Below are 17,299 nucleotides of genomic sequence, written 5' to 3'. Positions count from 1 at the left end.
AAGCAGTGGTATCAACGCAGAGTACTAGAGAGAGAGAGAGAGAAATTATTTAATTATATTATTAGTAATTATTTAAATATATTAATAATTATTTAAAATTCTTATTATTAGTTATAGATTTAATAATTAAAAACATGTATAATAATATATAAAAAATGTTTTTACTTGTTACTTGCATAATCCCGATTACTTCAAAATGATCCCCTTTTTTAATGTCATATTCAATGTAATCTTCGTCTGTAAAATTCATAATGCGTATTTCTAATTTATACACACCATCTGTTATAGCACCACATCCAATAATTTTATTTAATTTATCTATCGTTTTTTGAAAATTTGTTTTCACATATCCTTTTAAGACTGTAAAGTATACAATTAATTAGAAAAAATAGAATAAAATTAAATTTTATTATTTATAATATAATTATAATAAAGTTTTAAAAACATTTTTATATTTCTTAGCTGACGTTGTCAAGATCAGGGCAAGATCATTTTAAATTTTTTAAAAGAAACCATATTTTTTTAAAATATATACAATAAATTAATTTTTTTCTGCAATATTTGTATAAAAAAATTATAATGGTAGGATGAAAAAATAAACAGTTTACAAGATATTTTATACTATAATTTGAAATAATATTACATAAATTATGAAATATCTCATAAAGTAATTATTTACCGATGATCTTACTTTAATATCTTTATACACAAAATAATGAAAGAAATTAATTAATATAAAGAAAACACGTTGTTTTTGTTTTAAAAAAGTATGTAATTTGCAATTAATAGCTATATAGATTTTAAAAAAACAGCAATATATAACAGCTATCCCATACAGCACAGAATGTTGATATAACGTTGTTGATATGTTGCAATGTTGAATATTGAAATATAAATATTTTTTCAACGTTGAATCTATGTTGAGTCTTCTACATTGAGATTCTTTATATTGCTACAACGTTGAATCTATGTTAAGTCTTCTACATTGATTCTTTATATTGCTACAACGTTGAAGCAACATTGAACAAATTATATGATATGTGTAGCGCTTGTACGTACATATGTTTCTGCGCGATTGCGCATACTCCTATATATATAATAATAATCTTTTCATTGGGCATAGAATATAGTCACGCGAGTTCTGGGGCTCGATTCTTGAATTCATTCGCAAGAGAAACGTATGCGCAAATTCGGCTCTTACAGAAAAGTTGCAAGTTGATTGGCTAAAAGCTATGCGATAGCCAATCAACTTGCAACTTTTCTGTAAGAGCCGAATTTGCGTATACGTTTCTCTTGCGAATGAATTCAAGAATCAAATCCCTGGGCAAGAAAAACAACTTTTCCGTCCGTCGATGCACTGTGTCTGTCGCGTGCGCTCATACATACGCGGTATTTCGTTTTTCTGTCGCGTGCGATATATATATATACATATATATATATATATATATATATAAACTTAGTGAATACTTGCGCAGTACCGCATCACTGATTGTGTTGCATTGTGAGTGCAACAAATAAAGTCGATTAAATTAATACTGTCACTGCGGCGTCAGGAAAGAATTAAAAGCAGGTATTTATATTTTATGTTTAAATTTATGTCTTAATTATATTGTTGATTATCTTTCTGCGGATGCAAAGTTAATCGGTTTTAATTTTTGAGGTTATATGTATTGTATATGTATAATTATTTATGCATGGATTAGCTACTTTTCATTTTTTGCTGAAAGATTAGTAGGCGCTTTTTTTAAATGTAGTATGATTTTTTACACGTTCCTTTTTCCTTGGATTGTGAACTATTATTCTTTCTCTTATTCTATATTCTATACATATGTTTGCCTTGATAAGCATCAAAATTGTTATATTCTTCAGCGCTTTACAAATATTCTGAGAATTCGTTAAAATCAAAATATTTGTTTTATGGTCTTTTTCTTGAACTAAATAACATATGTATAATCCCAGATTCTCTATTTAGGGTTTCAGCTCTATAAATAAAACATGTATTGTTTATACTCATTCTGAAACCTATATTAGAATCTTCCATGACAAATATATATACCTATTATTATATTGGTCTTTAAATATAATTAGTTTATTTAATTTATGTCTATCACTTAAATTTACGTTTTTTATAATGAGTTAATCATCTAATTTTAACATACAATTTTATAATACAACGTAACAAATAAGTATAAATGATTTGCATGATTGCTAAAAAAGCATTTTGCTTGGTCATTATAATATGTTCTATATGTTAATTTATTGAATGTTTTTTTAAATCTCTTCGTACTTCTGATATTCTATTGGTTTTTGTGTGTGTGCGTGTGTGTGTTTTCTATATACAGATCAACATTCAATTCGAAAACTACTGGTGGAAAGTAAATAATCAGATACCCAAATGTTTATTACTGTGTATTCTATAAGATCATAGGTAAGTATTATTATTTGAGCTAAATAATAAATTATAATTGATAACTATATATATTTGTTGTTATATATACATTCCTTCATTTATCTTTAAATAGGAAAGACATATAATGGCTCCATGGAAGAAAAAGTATAAAAAATATTCAGAACGGCACTTGAGACGTTTAATCGCTCAGGAAACTCAGTTCGATTGCATGTTATTGTCATCAAATATACCGGGATGCTCACATTGGCCTGATATGCACAACGGAAAAGAAGTAACTGTACAGTATGTATTACATATGCCATGATATACAGGATGAGCCACATAAAGTTTTACAAGCTACATTTTCGGAATTTATTACAGATAGCAATAAAATTTCTTCTGTATCTTCTAGGACTCATTGGAATCTGTTATATAATATATATGAGATATCGCTGCCGGATTTGCAAAAGAACGGAATGGAGATTAGCCCCCATTTTTTAAACAAAAGTTCAAACATTATAACATTTTATTTAAAAAATGAGGGCTAATCCATCCGTTCTTCTGCAAATTCGGTAGCAGTATCCCATAATATAAAAGATTCCAATGAATCCTGAAAGATCCACAAACAATTTTGTCCCTATTTGTAATAGATAACTATCTATAATAGATTGTGAGAAAAATAAAATAGCTTGTAACATTTAATATACCTACCTTGTATATCAATTGTACATTGTTACAAGGGTCACTTTCTAGTTTTTTGATCCAATAACTAATTCATTTCATATTTTTACTACAATTTTTGAATTTACTTTTTAATGATATCAAATAAAATATTATACAATCTTAAATACATTGAAGTTCACGTTTAATGGTTTACGTGCTTATAGAATGTACAATCGAACATTTTGGAATATGAAACTTACATAACTTTTGATTCTTTTAATTATACAATTACATGTAATATTAAGAAAGCATTGTTCTATGAAGTTTATGATGAGACTTATGAATTTTAATTTGTACATTGATCTCGGTTTCGAGATTCTTAAAGTATACGGAAAATAATTTTAAATAGGAACTTTTTTTAAATTATATAGAACACATTAATGTTAGTCTACAGTTTTTTCAACTTTGTTTTAGTAACATGTACCATTAGATTATGTGCTTTTTATTACTTATGTGCATTTGAATTATTGTATAAACAGAAGTTACAATTCTGAAACACTGCTTTCATTAATTGACAATTATTATAAATCAGTTTAATGATAATGTAAATCAATATTATTGATAGCCAGATTACTATTTTTAATTGTTGATATAAAATTCTTTTAGTTTTATTAGTAATATTTGTATTAATTATGTGTATATTTTTATATTCAGAGAGATGAGAGATAATATTAATTTAGAAGAGGAGATGAATGTGCGTGAATCGGTTAATCTAGAAGAGGAGATGAATGAATCGGTTCAATATGACGACAACCGTAACATGATGTTTAGCAACAATAATAGTAACAGTAGCAACGATACAAATTATAGCAAAGGCAGTGCAAATAGCTTGGATATTTCTTTATCTACAAAAAAACATGAAAGAAATCCTGTAGACAATGAAAATGAATTTAAACGTGACATCCAAGAATGGGCTATTGAATTTAATGTTCCCCATAATACTGTCAAGGCACTATTACTAATCTTAAATAAACATACGAGTTGCAGCTTTTCAAAAGATAGCAGAAGCTTGTTACATACGCCTAGAAGGACAAATATTGTGCCTATAAGTGGAGGCCATTATTATCATTTTGGTTTGAAGAGAGCAACCGAAGTATTATTAAAGAACCGTAAAAAGATTACAAACAACGAAACTGTTTGTCTTTTAATTAATATTGATGGATTGCCATTGTCAAAAAATATTGAAGGCTTAAATTTTTGGCCAATTTTATGCTCAGATAATGTTTCGAAACAGATTAATATTGTTGGATGTTTTTGCGGAAAAGATAAACCAACGCATGCTGAAGAATTTTTACGACCATTCGTTGATGAAGCTGTCGAACTAAGCCGAGACGGTTTTTTATATAATAATGTACTAGTTAAAGTTTGTATTTCTGCTTTAATTTGTGACGCTCCTGCTGCAGCATATGTTTTATCAGTTAAACAGCATACTGGTTACTATTCTTGTCGAAAATGCACTATTCGAGGGGAGTGGGTTAAGTCAAAAGTTTGCTTTCCGGGAACATTACAGAATGCCCTAAGAACTGACAACGAGTTTGCGAATGAAGAATACAAAGATCATCAAACTGGAAAATCTATTTTAAATAAAATTCCTAATTTTGGATTGGTAACAAACACACCGTTAGACTATATGCATTTGGTTTGCCTAGGGGTGATGAAAAAGTTATTGTGGCTTTGGTTAAAAGGACCCAATAATATACGATTAAGCTCTTATTCAATTACGAAAATGTCGCAAATACTACAATCATTTCAAAAAAGATGTCCGAATGATTTTGTTCGAAAACCACGAGGTCTTAAACATGCTCTACAATGGAAAGCAACTGAATACAGACAGTTTTTACTGTATACTGGAGCAATTGTATTAAAAGATCACTTATCGAAGGATATGTATGTTCACTTTCTTACGCTACATGTTGCTATTACAATTCTTGTCAGTCCTATTCTGGTTACGCAATATTTGGTTGATGCACGGAACTTATTAGAACATTTTGTTCTATCGTTTTCTATTATCTGCGGTAAAGAATATGTTACTTATAACGTACATAATATGTTGCACATATGCACAGATGTTGAAAAGTTTGGTCCTTTAGACATGTTTAGTACATTTCGCTTCGAAAGTTACATGTCAACTATAAAAAGGCATCTAAGAAAAAATGAAAAACCCCTTCAACAATTAGCACGAAGGCATGAAGAAAAAATGGTAATAGATTACGAGAGAACAAGTAAACAGCCTTCGCAAAGATATGAGTTTTCATTTAAGAATGTGCATTTTGATGGACCACTCTGTGATGGAATTAGAGTAAAAGTTCAATACAAACAATGTTTTAACGATTTATATGCGATACGTTGTAAGGATAAGAGAAATAATGCCTGCATTTTAAAGGATGGTACGGCTATAGTAATTTCTAACATTATAGAAAGCTATGATGATAGAGTTTACGTAATTGGAGCAAAGTTAACCGATAGAAAACGTATATTCATCTCCATTAACATCAAGCATGCTTCATATCACAATCGTGACAAAAGACGTAACATTATGTGTATATCCTATATCAGAAATAGCAGGCAAATTATGGTTAATGCGCTACAAGAATAAACTAATCATTCTTCCATTACTACATACCCTGACATAATAAAGATAATAATAATCTTGACACATATGCGCTTGTTCGCTTGCATGCAAGATTTTTTTAAAAATATTAATATAATTAGCTTTTATAATTTTAACCTAATTTCAAGATATTTGTAATTATAAAATGCCAAAGTGTGGCTCAAACTGTTCCAGTATTAAATATTTCAAACTATAGGTATACAGAATTCATATTATTAAATATAAACACATTAATTTTAAATAATTTATATATATATATATATCTACTTCTTATTTTTCCTTTGCATCCATGATATACATATACAAATATCTATTTTTCGATTCATTATCCTTTATTACCTGTAATATAATATAGTATATTCTAATTATAATATTTGTGGTTTTTATTACAGTATTTTTATTTATACATTGAATCGAAAGATGAGAAGATTCTCGATAATAGAGTTTGAGGACGGGATTCAACTTGCTCCTACGTTATGGATTTTTGACGATAATAAAAGATGTTTTTGGCCAAATTACACAAAACAAGAAAAAATTAATCAGGCCATTTTTAATGAAGAACATCCGGACACTTGCAAGTGGTCATCATATAATATATTACGAATTTTCGGTACAGCAGGTACTATATATTATATTTCTTTCAATTTACAGCTTAAATTGTTGGTAAATGTCCTTATGTTTTTTGTATAATGATAATTATGTTGTTTTTATAATTATCTTTATATTTACCCTTTCCCCATGACATCAGTGAAAAAATGTCACTAAAATTAATGTTTCGAAAAAAGAGTTTGTACAGAAAATGTGTTTGTCTTTTAAACTTTATATTAAGTATTCGTATTGTAAAATAAAGGATGCAATAAATACTGCCTGAACCAACCATCCGTCCGAACTTAACAGGCATCTCGCGTTGAATATGTAAGATTTTTTAATTTCAAATATTACAATATGTACTTTCTTATTATTGACAGATAAAAAGGTATAAAAATGGTTATGAGTTATTAGAAATATCACAAAAATTTTTTCCACTAGAGGAATTTATTTTTTTTTCTAATCTATTTTTCACAACACCTTTATGTTCAATATTAATAATATACAGCATACAGACTTATTTCATTAGATACTATATTATTTCAGATACATATGCATCCGGTAGGCAAAAACTAAAACTCGCTGAACAGTTTTCGGATATTGATACTTCTGAGAAAGATGATAATGAAAAAAAATTGCGTAGACGTGAGAGGGCAAAGAGAAAATACTACACTTCTGATTCTGAAAATGAATCATGTACAAGCCAAGAAATAACCTGTAAAGAAATTCCGCTTTTACCCACAATACAAGTTGAAAAGGAACAGCGACAGACTACACGGAATGTAGTACCGGAAAAGAAAGCAAAGAAACAGATATTTGACAATAAACTTGAAAGCAATAAACTTGGAAGCAATAATACTCCTATAGTAGATTCATCGCTTTATGATTTTAATAAATACAATACAAAGAAGAATACTCCTGCCAGTAGCATACAATCTGATATTTGTATGGAACAACAATCTCCATCATGTAGTAACACAGGTAAATCTTTAATCAACTAAGCATAGTTAAAAAGCAATATAGCCTACTTTTCTATGTGTGTGCATATAAAGAACTTAAAATTTATTTTTCCTTGTGCAGATCTTCGTACAGAAATCTCCACATCAATTCTTCGCAAATTGAACATTATTCTACATAAAATAAATATGGTGGACAAAAAGTTGGAGGTTCATGAAGAGCAATGCCGTTTTCCTTTTGACAGACGTGAGGAAGATAGCATCCTCGACGATGAAGAAATAGAATTACCTTTACGCGACGAATTTGCACTGAATATTTTAGAAGAAAAATTGGAGAAAAAGGAATTTTTTGAAAGCATGGTATGTTATTATTTTCTAAATTCATTTAATTTAAAAATTCTGAAATATTATTAATCTTGATGCGAAGAACACTTTGAACATTTCTTAAATTATTTATTTTATATCATAGATACATACATTAAAAGGCTTAGGAGGTGTCGATGTGCATTCTTGCACCATTAATGTATTAAAAAAGTTGATAACTAATCCTTTGGCTCAAATGTACAGCTTAGTCGGAGCGAGAAAGAAAAAGGCTTTTCAGGATTTGATTTTGTACAAAATCATACTTAGTAAGTGTTGTACTGTTTTAGATTTTGAAGACTTAACTTTTTCTTGATTATGTTAACTTATAAAGTGATAGTAATTTGCTAATAATTTATTAAATTTACAATAGAAACTGTTCGCGTTCATTACAAGAATGTTACTGAGACAGAGATTGCTAGAATCATCGCAAAATGGTTCGTACAGGCCAAAGCTCGTCAAGAGAGAAAGTATGTATACAATTTTTTGTACACATATAAACAAAATGTATATATTACAATATAAATGTATATAGTATAAATGTAAATATATAATGTATATTTATATGTATAGTTATGAAGTTCCTTGCTATATGTTTTAGGAAATAGCATATCGAAGAAAACACGACTTTGTCATCATCATATAATCCCTGCGGCGCAGTGAGAAAAGCGAGCAATTCGTAAAGCAGCGTATATAGAATAAAAGATGGTAAATGAAGCGAAAAAATGCAGGTTCGAAGGCCACAGAATCCGACTGCCTATACTATACGTTTCTTTGTATCCAACCATCCGACAGACTCGACCTTTGACCTTGTTGGGAAAAGTTTAGTTCTGCGACAAATCTAACGATGGTTTCTCCAAAAGATAAATCGTTTCGAATAAGTGGTTGAGAGATCGCACACTTCCGATGCAAAACGAGATGTGGCTCTTGGTATTTTCTCACTTGGACTATCGCATGGAAAAATGATGTATTGACGTTTATTATTTTTGAACTGACATTTTTCGGATTTAGTGTCAACGCAATAAAAAGATTCCAGGTCTAAATTGTCAGCTATTGTTATATTCCATTTAACGCTGGCTACTTTGTGGTTTTAGTTATTATTAGTTTTATTATTATTTCATGGGTAGAAAGACTACAGTATTATTTTATTTTATTTTAAAAGATTTCAAGTCTAAATTGTCAGCTACTGTTATAATCCGTTTAACGCTGGCTACTTCGTTGATTTGAGTTATTGTTTATTAATTTTATTATTATTTTATGTAGAAAGACTACAGTATTATTTTATTTTATTTTAAAAGATTCCAAATATAAATTGTCAGCTATTGTTATATTCTATTTAACGCTGGCTACTTCGTTGATTTTAGTTATTATTTTTTTTATTATTATTTAATGTAGACTATATAAAGTATTATTTTATTTTATTTCATGAATTCTCATATAAAACTTTTCTCAGGGATGATTTAAACATACAATGCATAGGAAGTGTAGCATCGGAATAAATTATCGATCGTATCATTTCGACGTAACGATACATTTGCTCAAATGCAAATATATTAGAATCGAATTAGAATTATCAGGCTTTCGAATATTTGACCTAACTCTATCTGTTTATTTATAGCGATACGTAATCATCATATATGTAGTTTCGGGAAATCATCATATATATGAAAGTTTATGTAATAGTTAATAAATAAAGTGTGAAAAATTATCGTATTTAAAAAAAAATATCTTTAAGCAAATTTAATATTTTATGAAATGTATACTTTTTTTATATTACAAATTCCACGTATATAAATAAAATGGCCGCGTTTAGCAGAACGTTTATTTTACAAGTGTTAAATTTGTTGTGTGCCTCGAACAAGGCACTGGGGTTGCGCCGAATTAAGGATGAGGATCCTCGGGTCGACCGGGACGTCGTAGGAAGATAGGAGGATTATTCTCTTCTTTTGATTAAATCGACTCTTATTTCTGATTAAATTTGGTTTCACTTTATTTCTCGACCTTTCTTTAAATATATATATATATATATATATATATATAGTCGCGTAACATTCGATGTTTGGCTAACGAGCGTTTATTAGTAATTCTCTTAATGATTCAGATTTTTTATTAGTGAGTCTCGTCCTGATGTTCCGGATTCTTATTAGCGACCACGTCTTGATGTTTAGGAATTGTATTCGAGACTCCGTCTTGATGTTTAGGAGTTTTATTCGAGACTCCGTCTTGATGTTTAGGAGTTTTATTCGAGACTGCCTTCGCGGGCGGGCTCTCCGTCCTATATCCTCTTTGTTTCTTGGATTTCTTTCGGGAGAGGCCCTTGGAAACAGGTCTCTGATTGGTTAACAATACTCACGCGTTTTTGGTCTAATTGCAAGCGAAGCAGGTCGAAGTCCCTGGTCTTCGCTTGCATCTCGCGGTTTCCGGTGCTTCGCGCGTGTCTCGCTGCGTTAGCGTTTTCACGCGACGAGCGTTTGTCGAGAGCGCTCTTTTATAAGCAAAAATGTTTTACAGTATTCTATAAAGATATTCAGTAAATTCTAATTTCTAATAACTACTGGTTATAGTTCGGGCTATAACAAATTTCTGAACTAAAATTGGATAATTTTTTTAGATCTGCAGAAATCTAATCTCAACAAAGAAAATTTTTAACAATTGTAAAAAAATGTTCTGCTGAATACAGCCAATGTTTGCTGAACGTAGCCAATCAATATTTAACAATGTTTTTTGAATATTGAATTGCAACGTCTACACGACATTGCAATTCAGCGGACATTAGACATTTCTGTAATATATTTTCAACATTGCATCTACATTTTACAACGTTGATGCAATATTGCAATATTACAGAGTAACGTTTCTGAGATGTTATTTTAACGTTTATGTGCTGTATGGGTATATAACAGCTATATATTTTGTAGAAAAACAAATAATAATGTATAAAATAATATATAAAAGATAAGATAAAAAATTAACTTATTACAAATTGTATAGTATAATAGGTAAAAATGATAAAAAATTTATTACAAATATAATGAAAGAATACTTACTAATACGATTTGTAGTATTTAATACATCACAAAATTCGACTGATTCAGGTATTGTATCTAAAGAACTAATTGGATCAAATATTCCCATATTTGATACGATTGTATTAGACTTTAATAATTCATATGGCACGTTGCCATTATTAAATTGTGCCATTTTAGGCGGACGCACTTGCACACCGTCCAAATGAATAATCTGTTATATTATTATTATTATTATTATTATTATTATCATTATCATTATTATTATTATTATTATATTATTATTATTATTTAATTATTTATTTATGTATTCTAATTTATTCTTTTATAATATTTTTCTTATTGAGAATTTAGAAAACATTGTAAAATTAAATATTTAAAGCCCGATTGTATCAACGTTACTTTGGCTTTAAGCAAGACTTAAATATGTAATATCTTTATTTATTTAAAAAGAAGGCTAAAGATAGATACATATTCAAGTCTCACTTAAAGCTAAAATAACATTGGTGCAATTGAGTCTAAGAAATTTCATATTACAAAATTAATACGCAAAAATTAATTTTTAAAAGAAAATTAAGAAAGATATCAACTTCATTATTTTAATTAAAAAATAGTGTTGATTTTTTATAACTTTATGAGTTTATTTTATGAACAATTATATAATTATATTAATTATATTAGCTAAAATTTTGCTAATGTAACTAATGTTTTTTTTCGTAAATAAGAAAAATAGTAAAAAATACTCACATGATTTACAGTTATATGATGTTGAATATAATCAATGTCATCATTCCATGAAACAATTTGAATTCTTTTTCCTCTCCCATTATTTAAATAAAACTTAAAAAATTTATATTGTTGCTTTGTGCCTACATATCGTGGAGATTCTATGCCATCCACGTAGCCAATAATTTCGCTATTAATAAAAACATATTGATAACATATTGATTCGTACATTGGGTCCAAAAAAATTGGAACAAATAATAATCGCTTTAAATGACAAACTAATTAAAAAATAAAAGATCGGGTTTCAAAATATGGGTATACGTTTTCGAAATGGTCCTCAGATTGATAATAAAAAATACTGAAATATGAAGTGTCAATACCTAACATATTGATTCCTACATTGGGTCCTAAAATTTGAAAAAATTAATTTTCGCTTTAAATGACTGAAAATAATTAAAAAATGAAAGAGCGAGTTTAAAAATATGGAAATACGTCCTCGAAATGGTCCTCAGATTGATATTAGAAAATATTGAAATATGAAGTGTCAATACCTAACATATTGATTCGTTTTTTGGGTCCTAAAATTTAGAAGAATTAATAAACGCTCTAAATGATTGAAATTTATTAAAAAATGAAAGAGCAGGCTTCAAAATATGGGAATACGTCCTTAAAATGGTCCTCAGATTGATAAAAAGAAATATTGAAATATGACGTGTCCATACCTAACATATTAATTCGTACATTGGGTCCTAAAATTTTGAAAAATTAATTATCACCTTAAATGACTGAAACTAATTAAAAAATGAAAGAGCGGGCTTCAAAATATGGCAATACGTCCTTAAAATGGTCCTCCGATTGATAATAAAAAAAAAAGAAATATGACGTGTCAATACCTAAATATTGATTTGTACATTAGATCCAAAAATTTGGAAAAAATAATTAACGCTTTAAATGACTGAAACTAATTAAAAAATGAAAGATCGGGTTTCAAAATATGGGAATACGTTTTTGAAATGGTCCTCAGATTAATAATAAAAAATATTGAAATATGAAGTATCAATACCTAACATATTGATATCTACATTGGGTCCTAAAATTTGAAAAAAATTAATTTTCGCTTTAAATGACTGAAACTAATTAAAAAATGAAATAGCGGGCTTGAAAATATAATACGTTTTCGAAATGGCCCTCAATTTGATAATAAAAAATATTGAAATATGACGTGTCAATAAAAACTAAAAAAATAACAATATAAGAAATTAAATATTAATTATTTTAAAAATACAAATTAATTTACAATTTTTTTCTTTTTCATACTTACAAAGTCGAATCATACATTTGAACGTTCTCCAAAACTTCATTTGTTGTTAATAATTCCATTACGTTTATATTATTTAAGTCTATCAATTTATCTACATTTTGAGATGTACTGCTGCTTGCAGAAATGTCCATCTATATTTTATTTTTAAAATATAAGATAATTAATGATTATGAGAAGTACATGACATACAATATATACATGTATTATACAATAGAATAAAAAATATTATGCAAATTATTTTATTATGCAAATTATTTATCTGATCTTTTATACACTATAAATTATCAATTGCTTTTCGAATAATTTATTAATGTCACAATTTAACTGTATGAAATATTACTGAATTTTATTTTAATCAGATATCGAAAATAAAAAATAAAATAATTTACTAAAATTACTCATATTTTAATAAAATAAATGCTTTAAACACAGAATGAACAAACACACACCAAACATTAGTAGGTTAACAAAATATTAAATTATTAAAATTTTTATCAAATTGTGATACAACAGAAGAAATTTAAACACGATATAATAAGAGAAAATAAAAGGAAGAAAAAGTAACGAGAGAGAGAAAAAGGAAAAAAGTGAAATGAAAAAGAAATAGAAGAAAGAAGAGAGAATAAAAAGGAAAGTAATGAAAAGAGAGAGAGAGAGAGAGAGAGAGAGAGAGAGAGAGAGAGAGAGAGAGAGAGAGAGAGAGAGAGAGAGAGAGAGAGAGAGAGAGAGAGAGAGAGAGAGAGAGAGAGAGAGAGAGAGAGAGAGAGAGAGAGAGAGAGAGAGAGAGAGAGAGAGAGAGAGAGAGAGAGAGAGAGAGAGAGAGAGAGAGAGAGAGAGAGAGAGAGAGAGAGAGAGAGAGAGAGAGAGAGAGAGAGAGAGAGAGAGAGAGAGAGAGAGTGGAAGGGAGGGAGGGAGAGAGAGAATGAAATAAGAGAGAGAGAACTAAATAAAATATTTTACATACCTTATAATATGATAGATAGATAGATTTTAGATACCTTATAAATTAACTCGTAACGTTCTTTCAAAACTTTACGAATTATATCTTGGTACTTATATTTTATCAATATTTATTGTACAATATTTATATGTTAACGAATCTATGCTATTTGTCTATCTATTTTAACGTTAAAATTAAATATTGATTAATCATAGATTTGTTACTAGGCAACATAAATATTAAGGGCCGGTTTTTAGGTAATAGTTAGATAAAAGTTTGAACTATGTTCAGACACATGTGACAACAGAATATAAACTTTAATCTAAGTTTAAATTATTATTGAAAAACTGGTCCTAAAGAGATTAATTAACAAGATATAATTCCTACATTTAGAAAATAAATTATTTTATATAAAAATTATTATTTCTTTTTTTCTCTTCATTATTATTCTTTTTATTTTTTTCATTCTTTTTTTTATTCTATCATGATCTATTTTTATTGCATAATAATAAATAAATTCTTAAGGATATCGAAGATATCGTTAACCTAATGTTTGGTATACGTTTTTTTGTGTACTGTATTTAAGGCGTTTTTTTAATATAAGAAATTTTATTTTTTAATTTTTAATTTTTAAAATCTGATTGATATAAATTTCAACAAAATTTTATGCAACTAAATAATAATATTGATATGTGATTTAAAATAGCAATTAATAATTTATAATGCAAAAATTAAGATTAGATAAATAAATCATGCACACACATAGTTAAACATGCAAACATCAAAATATATTTTTCTATATTGTATTGTAAACAAATGTTTATATTATATATTACATGCTTTTCAGATTAATTAATTATCATATATTTGGAAATTGAAATAAAGATAAAAACATCTAGAATGAATACATCTCAAATTCCAAAAAAATTATCGATGCAATGGATTTATTAAAAAATTATTATTTTTATCAATTATTATTATTATTTTTAATTATTTATATTATTATTTTAATATTTAATAAGTAATAAAAATCTGTATTTATTTTGATACATGTTTAATAAATATCACTGTTATCAATTTTAAATAACATGCATATTAAAAAAAATTAAAAATAAAAAACCCATACAATCAAGTATAATTAATTGTAAAATCCCATCCAATCAAGTATAATTAATTATAAAAAGATTTAAAAAGTATTGTAGGCGGTAGATGGAAATCCTCCGAATAATTATATATGTCAGGAAAGGTCGGGATTGTCAACGTATTAATTAAATATCTTTACGATATTGAGATATGTTTATTGCGTGTTCGGTATCGGATATATGTAGTAGCTTCGTTAACGGCAAAAGATGTGTCGCTTCCTTTAGATCGCTGATTTCTTCGTATAGTATCTCTGCTGTATTATCGGAGCTTGGAAAAAGAGAGCGTTCCCCGAAAATCAACGCGTTTTATACGTAAGGTCCTTAAACCTTCCCCACCCCGAACCGACGGGCCAATTAGAATTATTTAATAGAATCGGGATAGAGGTGGATGTCTCGTTACTTCTCCTGAGGAAGACAATATCCTCACGGAGATACAGCTCTCAAAATAAACGGACGCAAAAATAAATAATACAAGGACACACAGAGATACAAAGTCGAATAACATAATACTGCCGGTTAAAGACTCGATCTTTCTCTCGCGAGAATTATATAAAATGCCTACAGTATATTTATTCTTAATTTATAAAGCTAAAAAATTTATTTAAAAAAATTTTTTTAAATTAAATCCATTTTTTAAGAAGACATATATTAAAATTAATTTATAATATAATTATAATATAAAATATATAATTAACTCTAATTTATATACAGGGTGTCCGGTAATAGTCGCATCAACCGTCGTGTGCAGGTAGAGCTAGTTAAACCGAGTAAAAAAGTCCTCTACCATTTTGCGATATTCTCAATAATAAGAGAGATATTAATTAATAAAGATCGGCCAATTCGCGTGACGACGGCGAGAAGAGACAGCCCAGTTTTATGTCGTTACTAAGCATGCGGCGAAAAGAAACAGTATAATGTTACACGGTTGCTAAGCGCGCGATGAAGCGGGGAGGAGCGCTTTACAAAAGACAGTAACTCCATACGAGTAGCGCTAACTCTGGACCCCCGAGTGGGCTGTCTCTTCTCGCCGCACGCTTATCATCGCGCGAATTGGCTGATTTTCTTTAATTTATTTCTCTCTTATTATTGAGAATATCGCAAAATGATAGAGGACTTTTCTACTCGGTTTAACTAGCTCTACCTGCACACGACGGTTGATGCGACTATTACCGGACACCCTGTATATACATATATATATATATAAACAATTTAATTCTTTATTTAAATTACAATCCTGAAAATTGAGAATTAATAAAAAATCTGTTAAGGTTCCTGATCTTCAATTATAATAATAAATTATATAATATCAAAAACGAGTACTATATACATTTAAATTTATATATATATGTGTGTGTGTATGTGCATGCATGCGTACATCTGTATATATTAATACTGATTTCTGGTTATTCTATAATAATCAATTATTAATATCTTATTATATTATTTTATTATTATAGTAAAAGTAACAATTATATTTAATGTATAAAGTACTTATTACTTTTTCAAAATGTTCATGTGTAAACTTTTATAAATAAATTTTATATTTTAAATATTAGAAAACGTTTATTTATATATAAAATTTTATTTAATTATATAATTTATATAATTATATTATATATAAAATACATTATTATATTATTTTATTATTACATTTTTCATATAAAATGAGCAATGGCGCGCGCGAAGCGCGCGCTTGTGTGTTCTAGTATTTTAAAAATAATAAAACCAATAATAGATGACAAATCGGTACGCGTATGCATGTGTAATTCAGTGCATGTATATCATTAGCAAATTTTGATCGCTTATAACTCAAAAACTGTTGCAGCCTCAACATTTTTGTATTAGAATTTTTTATTCTATTTTTTATCTCTAGAACACACTAATAAAATATTGTACGGAGGTTGTGAGACACCTATATGTACGCACACACACACTTATATACATTATATAAATAATGGATTAGAATTTATTAACTACTGAGATACAATATTTATTTTTTAAAAAGTAAAATGTGCAGATAAATAAATATAAATGCGTGTGTATTTTTTATTATATGAATTAAAATAAATAAAAAAGTTTACACAGTGGAATCCTCAAGTTTAATTGATTCTAACATCTCATCTATCGCAAAAGTAATCATCTCTATTTCATTATTTTTATTTGAAATAATAACATCTTGTTTATTATTCAACGTTCTATAAATTAACATGCAAGATATAAATATCAAACATTAAAATAGGTTGCATAAAATGATGTACAATATATAATTATAAAAATAAAATAACTAAAATATTATAAAAAAAAATTAATATTAATAAATTAATAAATAAATTGATAAATTAATTAATATTAAATAAATATTAAATAATTAATATTAAATAAATATTAATATTAATATTAATATTAATAAATAATTAATATTAATAAATTATTTAATTTTTATTTTAAGAATTAATAAATAAACAATAAATATGGACAGATAAACAATTGCCAAAAGTATCTTCTTTTAATGATCAT

General features: G+C 27.6%; 2 protein-coding genes across 2 annotated transcripts in view; one reads left to right on the top strand and one right to left on the bottom strand.

Annotated features, from left to right (window-relative positions):
* Positions 1-12,759, bottom strand: part of LOC145938271 (uncharacterized) — a 13,111-nt gene extending 352 nt beyond the window's left edge. The window contains exons 1-4 of the mRNA XM_083041763.1: positions 12,701-12,759; positions 11,401-11,569; positions 10,675-10,867; positions 166-360 (exon numbers count right to left, since the gene is read on the bottom strand). Coding sequence (XP_082897889.1) covers positions 166-360; positions 10,675-10,867; positions 11,401-11,569; positions 12,701-12,759 — 616 coding nt within the window. The remainder of the gene's footprint in view (positions 1-165; positions 361-10,674; positions 10,868-11,400; positions 11,570-12,700) is intronic.
* LOC145938133 (uncharacterized) lies at positions 6,144-8,235 on the top strand. The gene is made up of 6 exons (XM_083041534.1): positions 6,144-6,342; positions 6,858-7,280; positions 7,392-7,627; positions 7,737-7,896; positions 8,001-8,097; positions 8,229-8,235. The coding sequence occupies exons 1-6, from the start codon at positions 6,144-6,146 to the stop codon at positions 8,233-8,235; spliced, it is 1,122 nt and encodes a 373-aa protein (XP_082897660.1).
* Positions 12,760-17,299: the final 4,540 nt, after the last annotated feature.

Source organism: Prenolepis imparis, unplaced genomic scaffold, assembly GCF_030444845.1.
Source record: "Prenolepis imparis isolate NDT839.2.m4 unplaced genomic scaffold, iyPreImpa1.0 SCAF_7, whole genome shotgun sequence".
In the NCBI taxonomy this organism is placed as follows: domain Eukaryota; kingdom Metazoa; phylum Arthropoda; class Insecta; order Hymenoptera; family Formicidae; genus Prenolepis; species Prenolepis imparis.
Note: the sequence above shows the minus strand (reverse complement) of the source record. Positions and strands in the feature narration are given on the sequence as shown.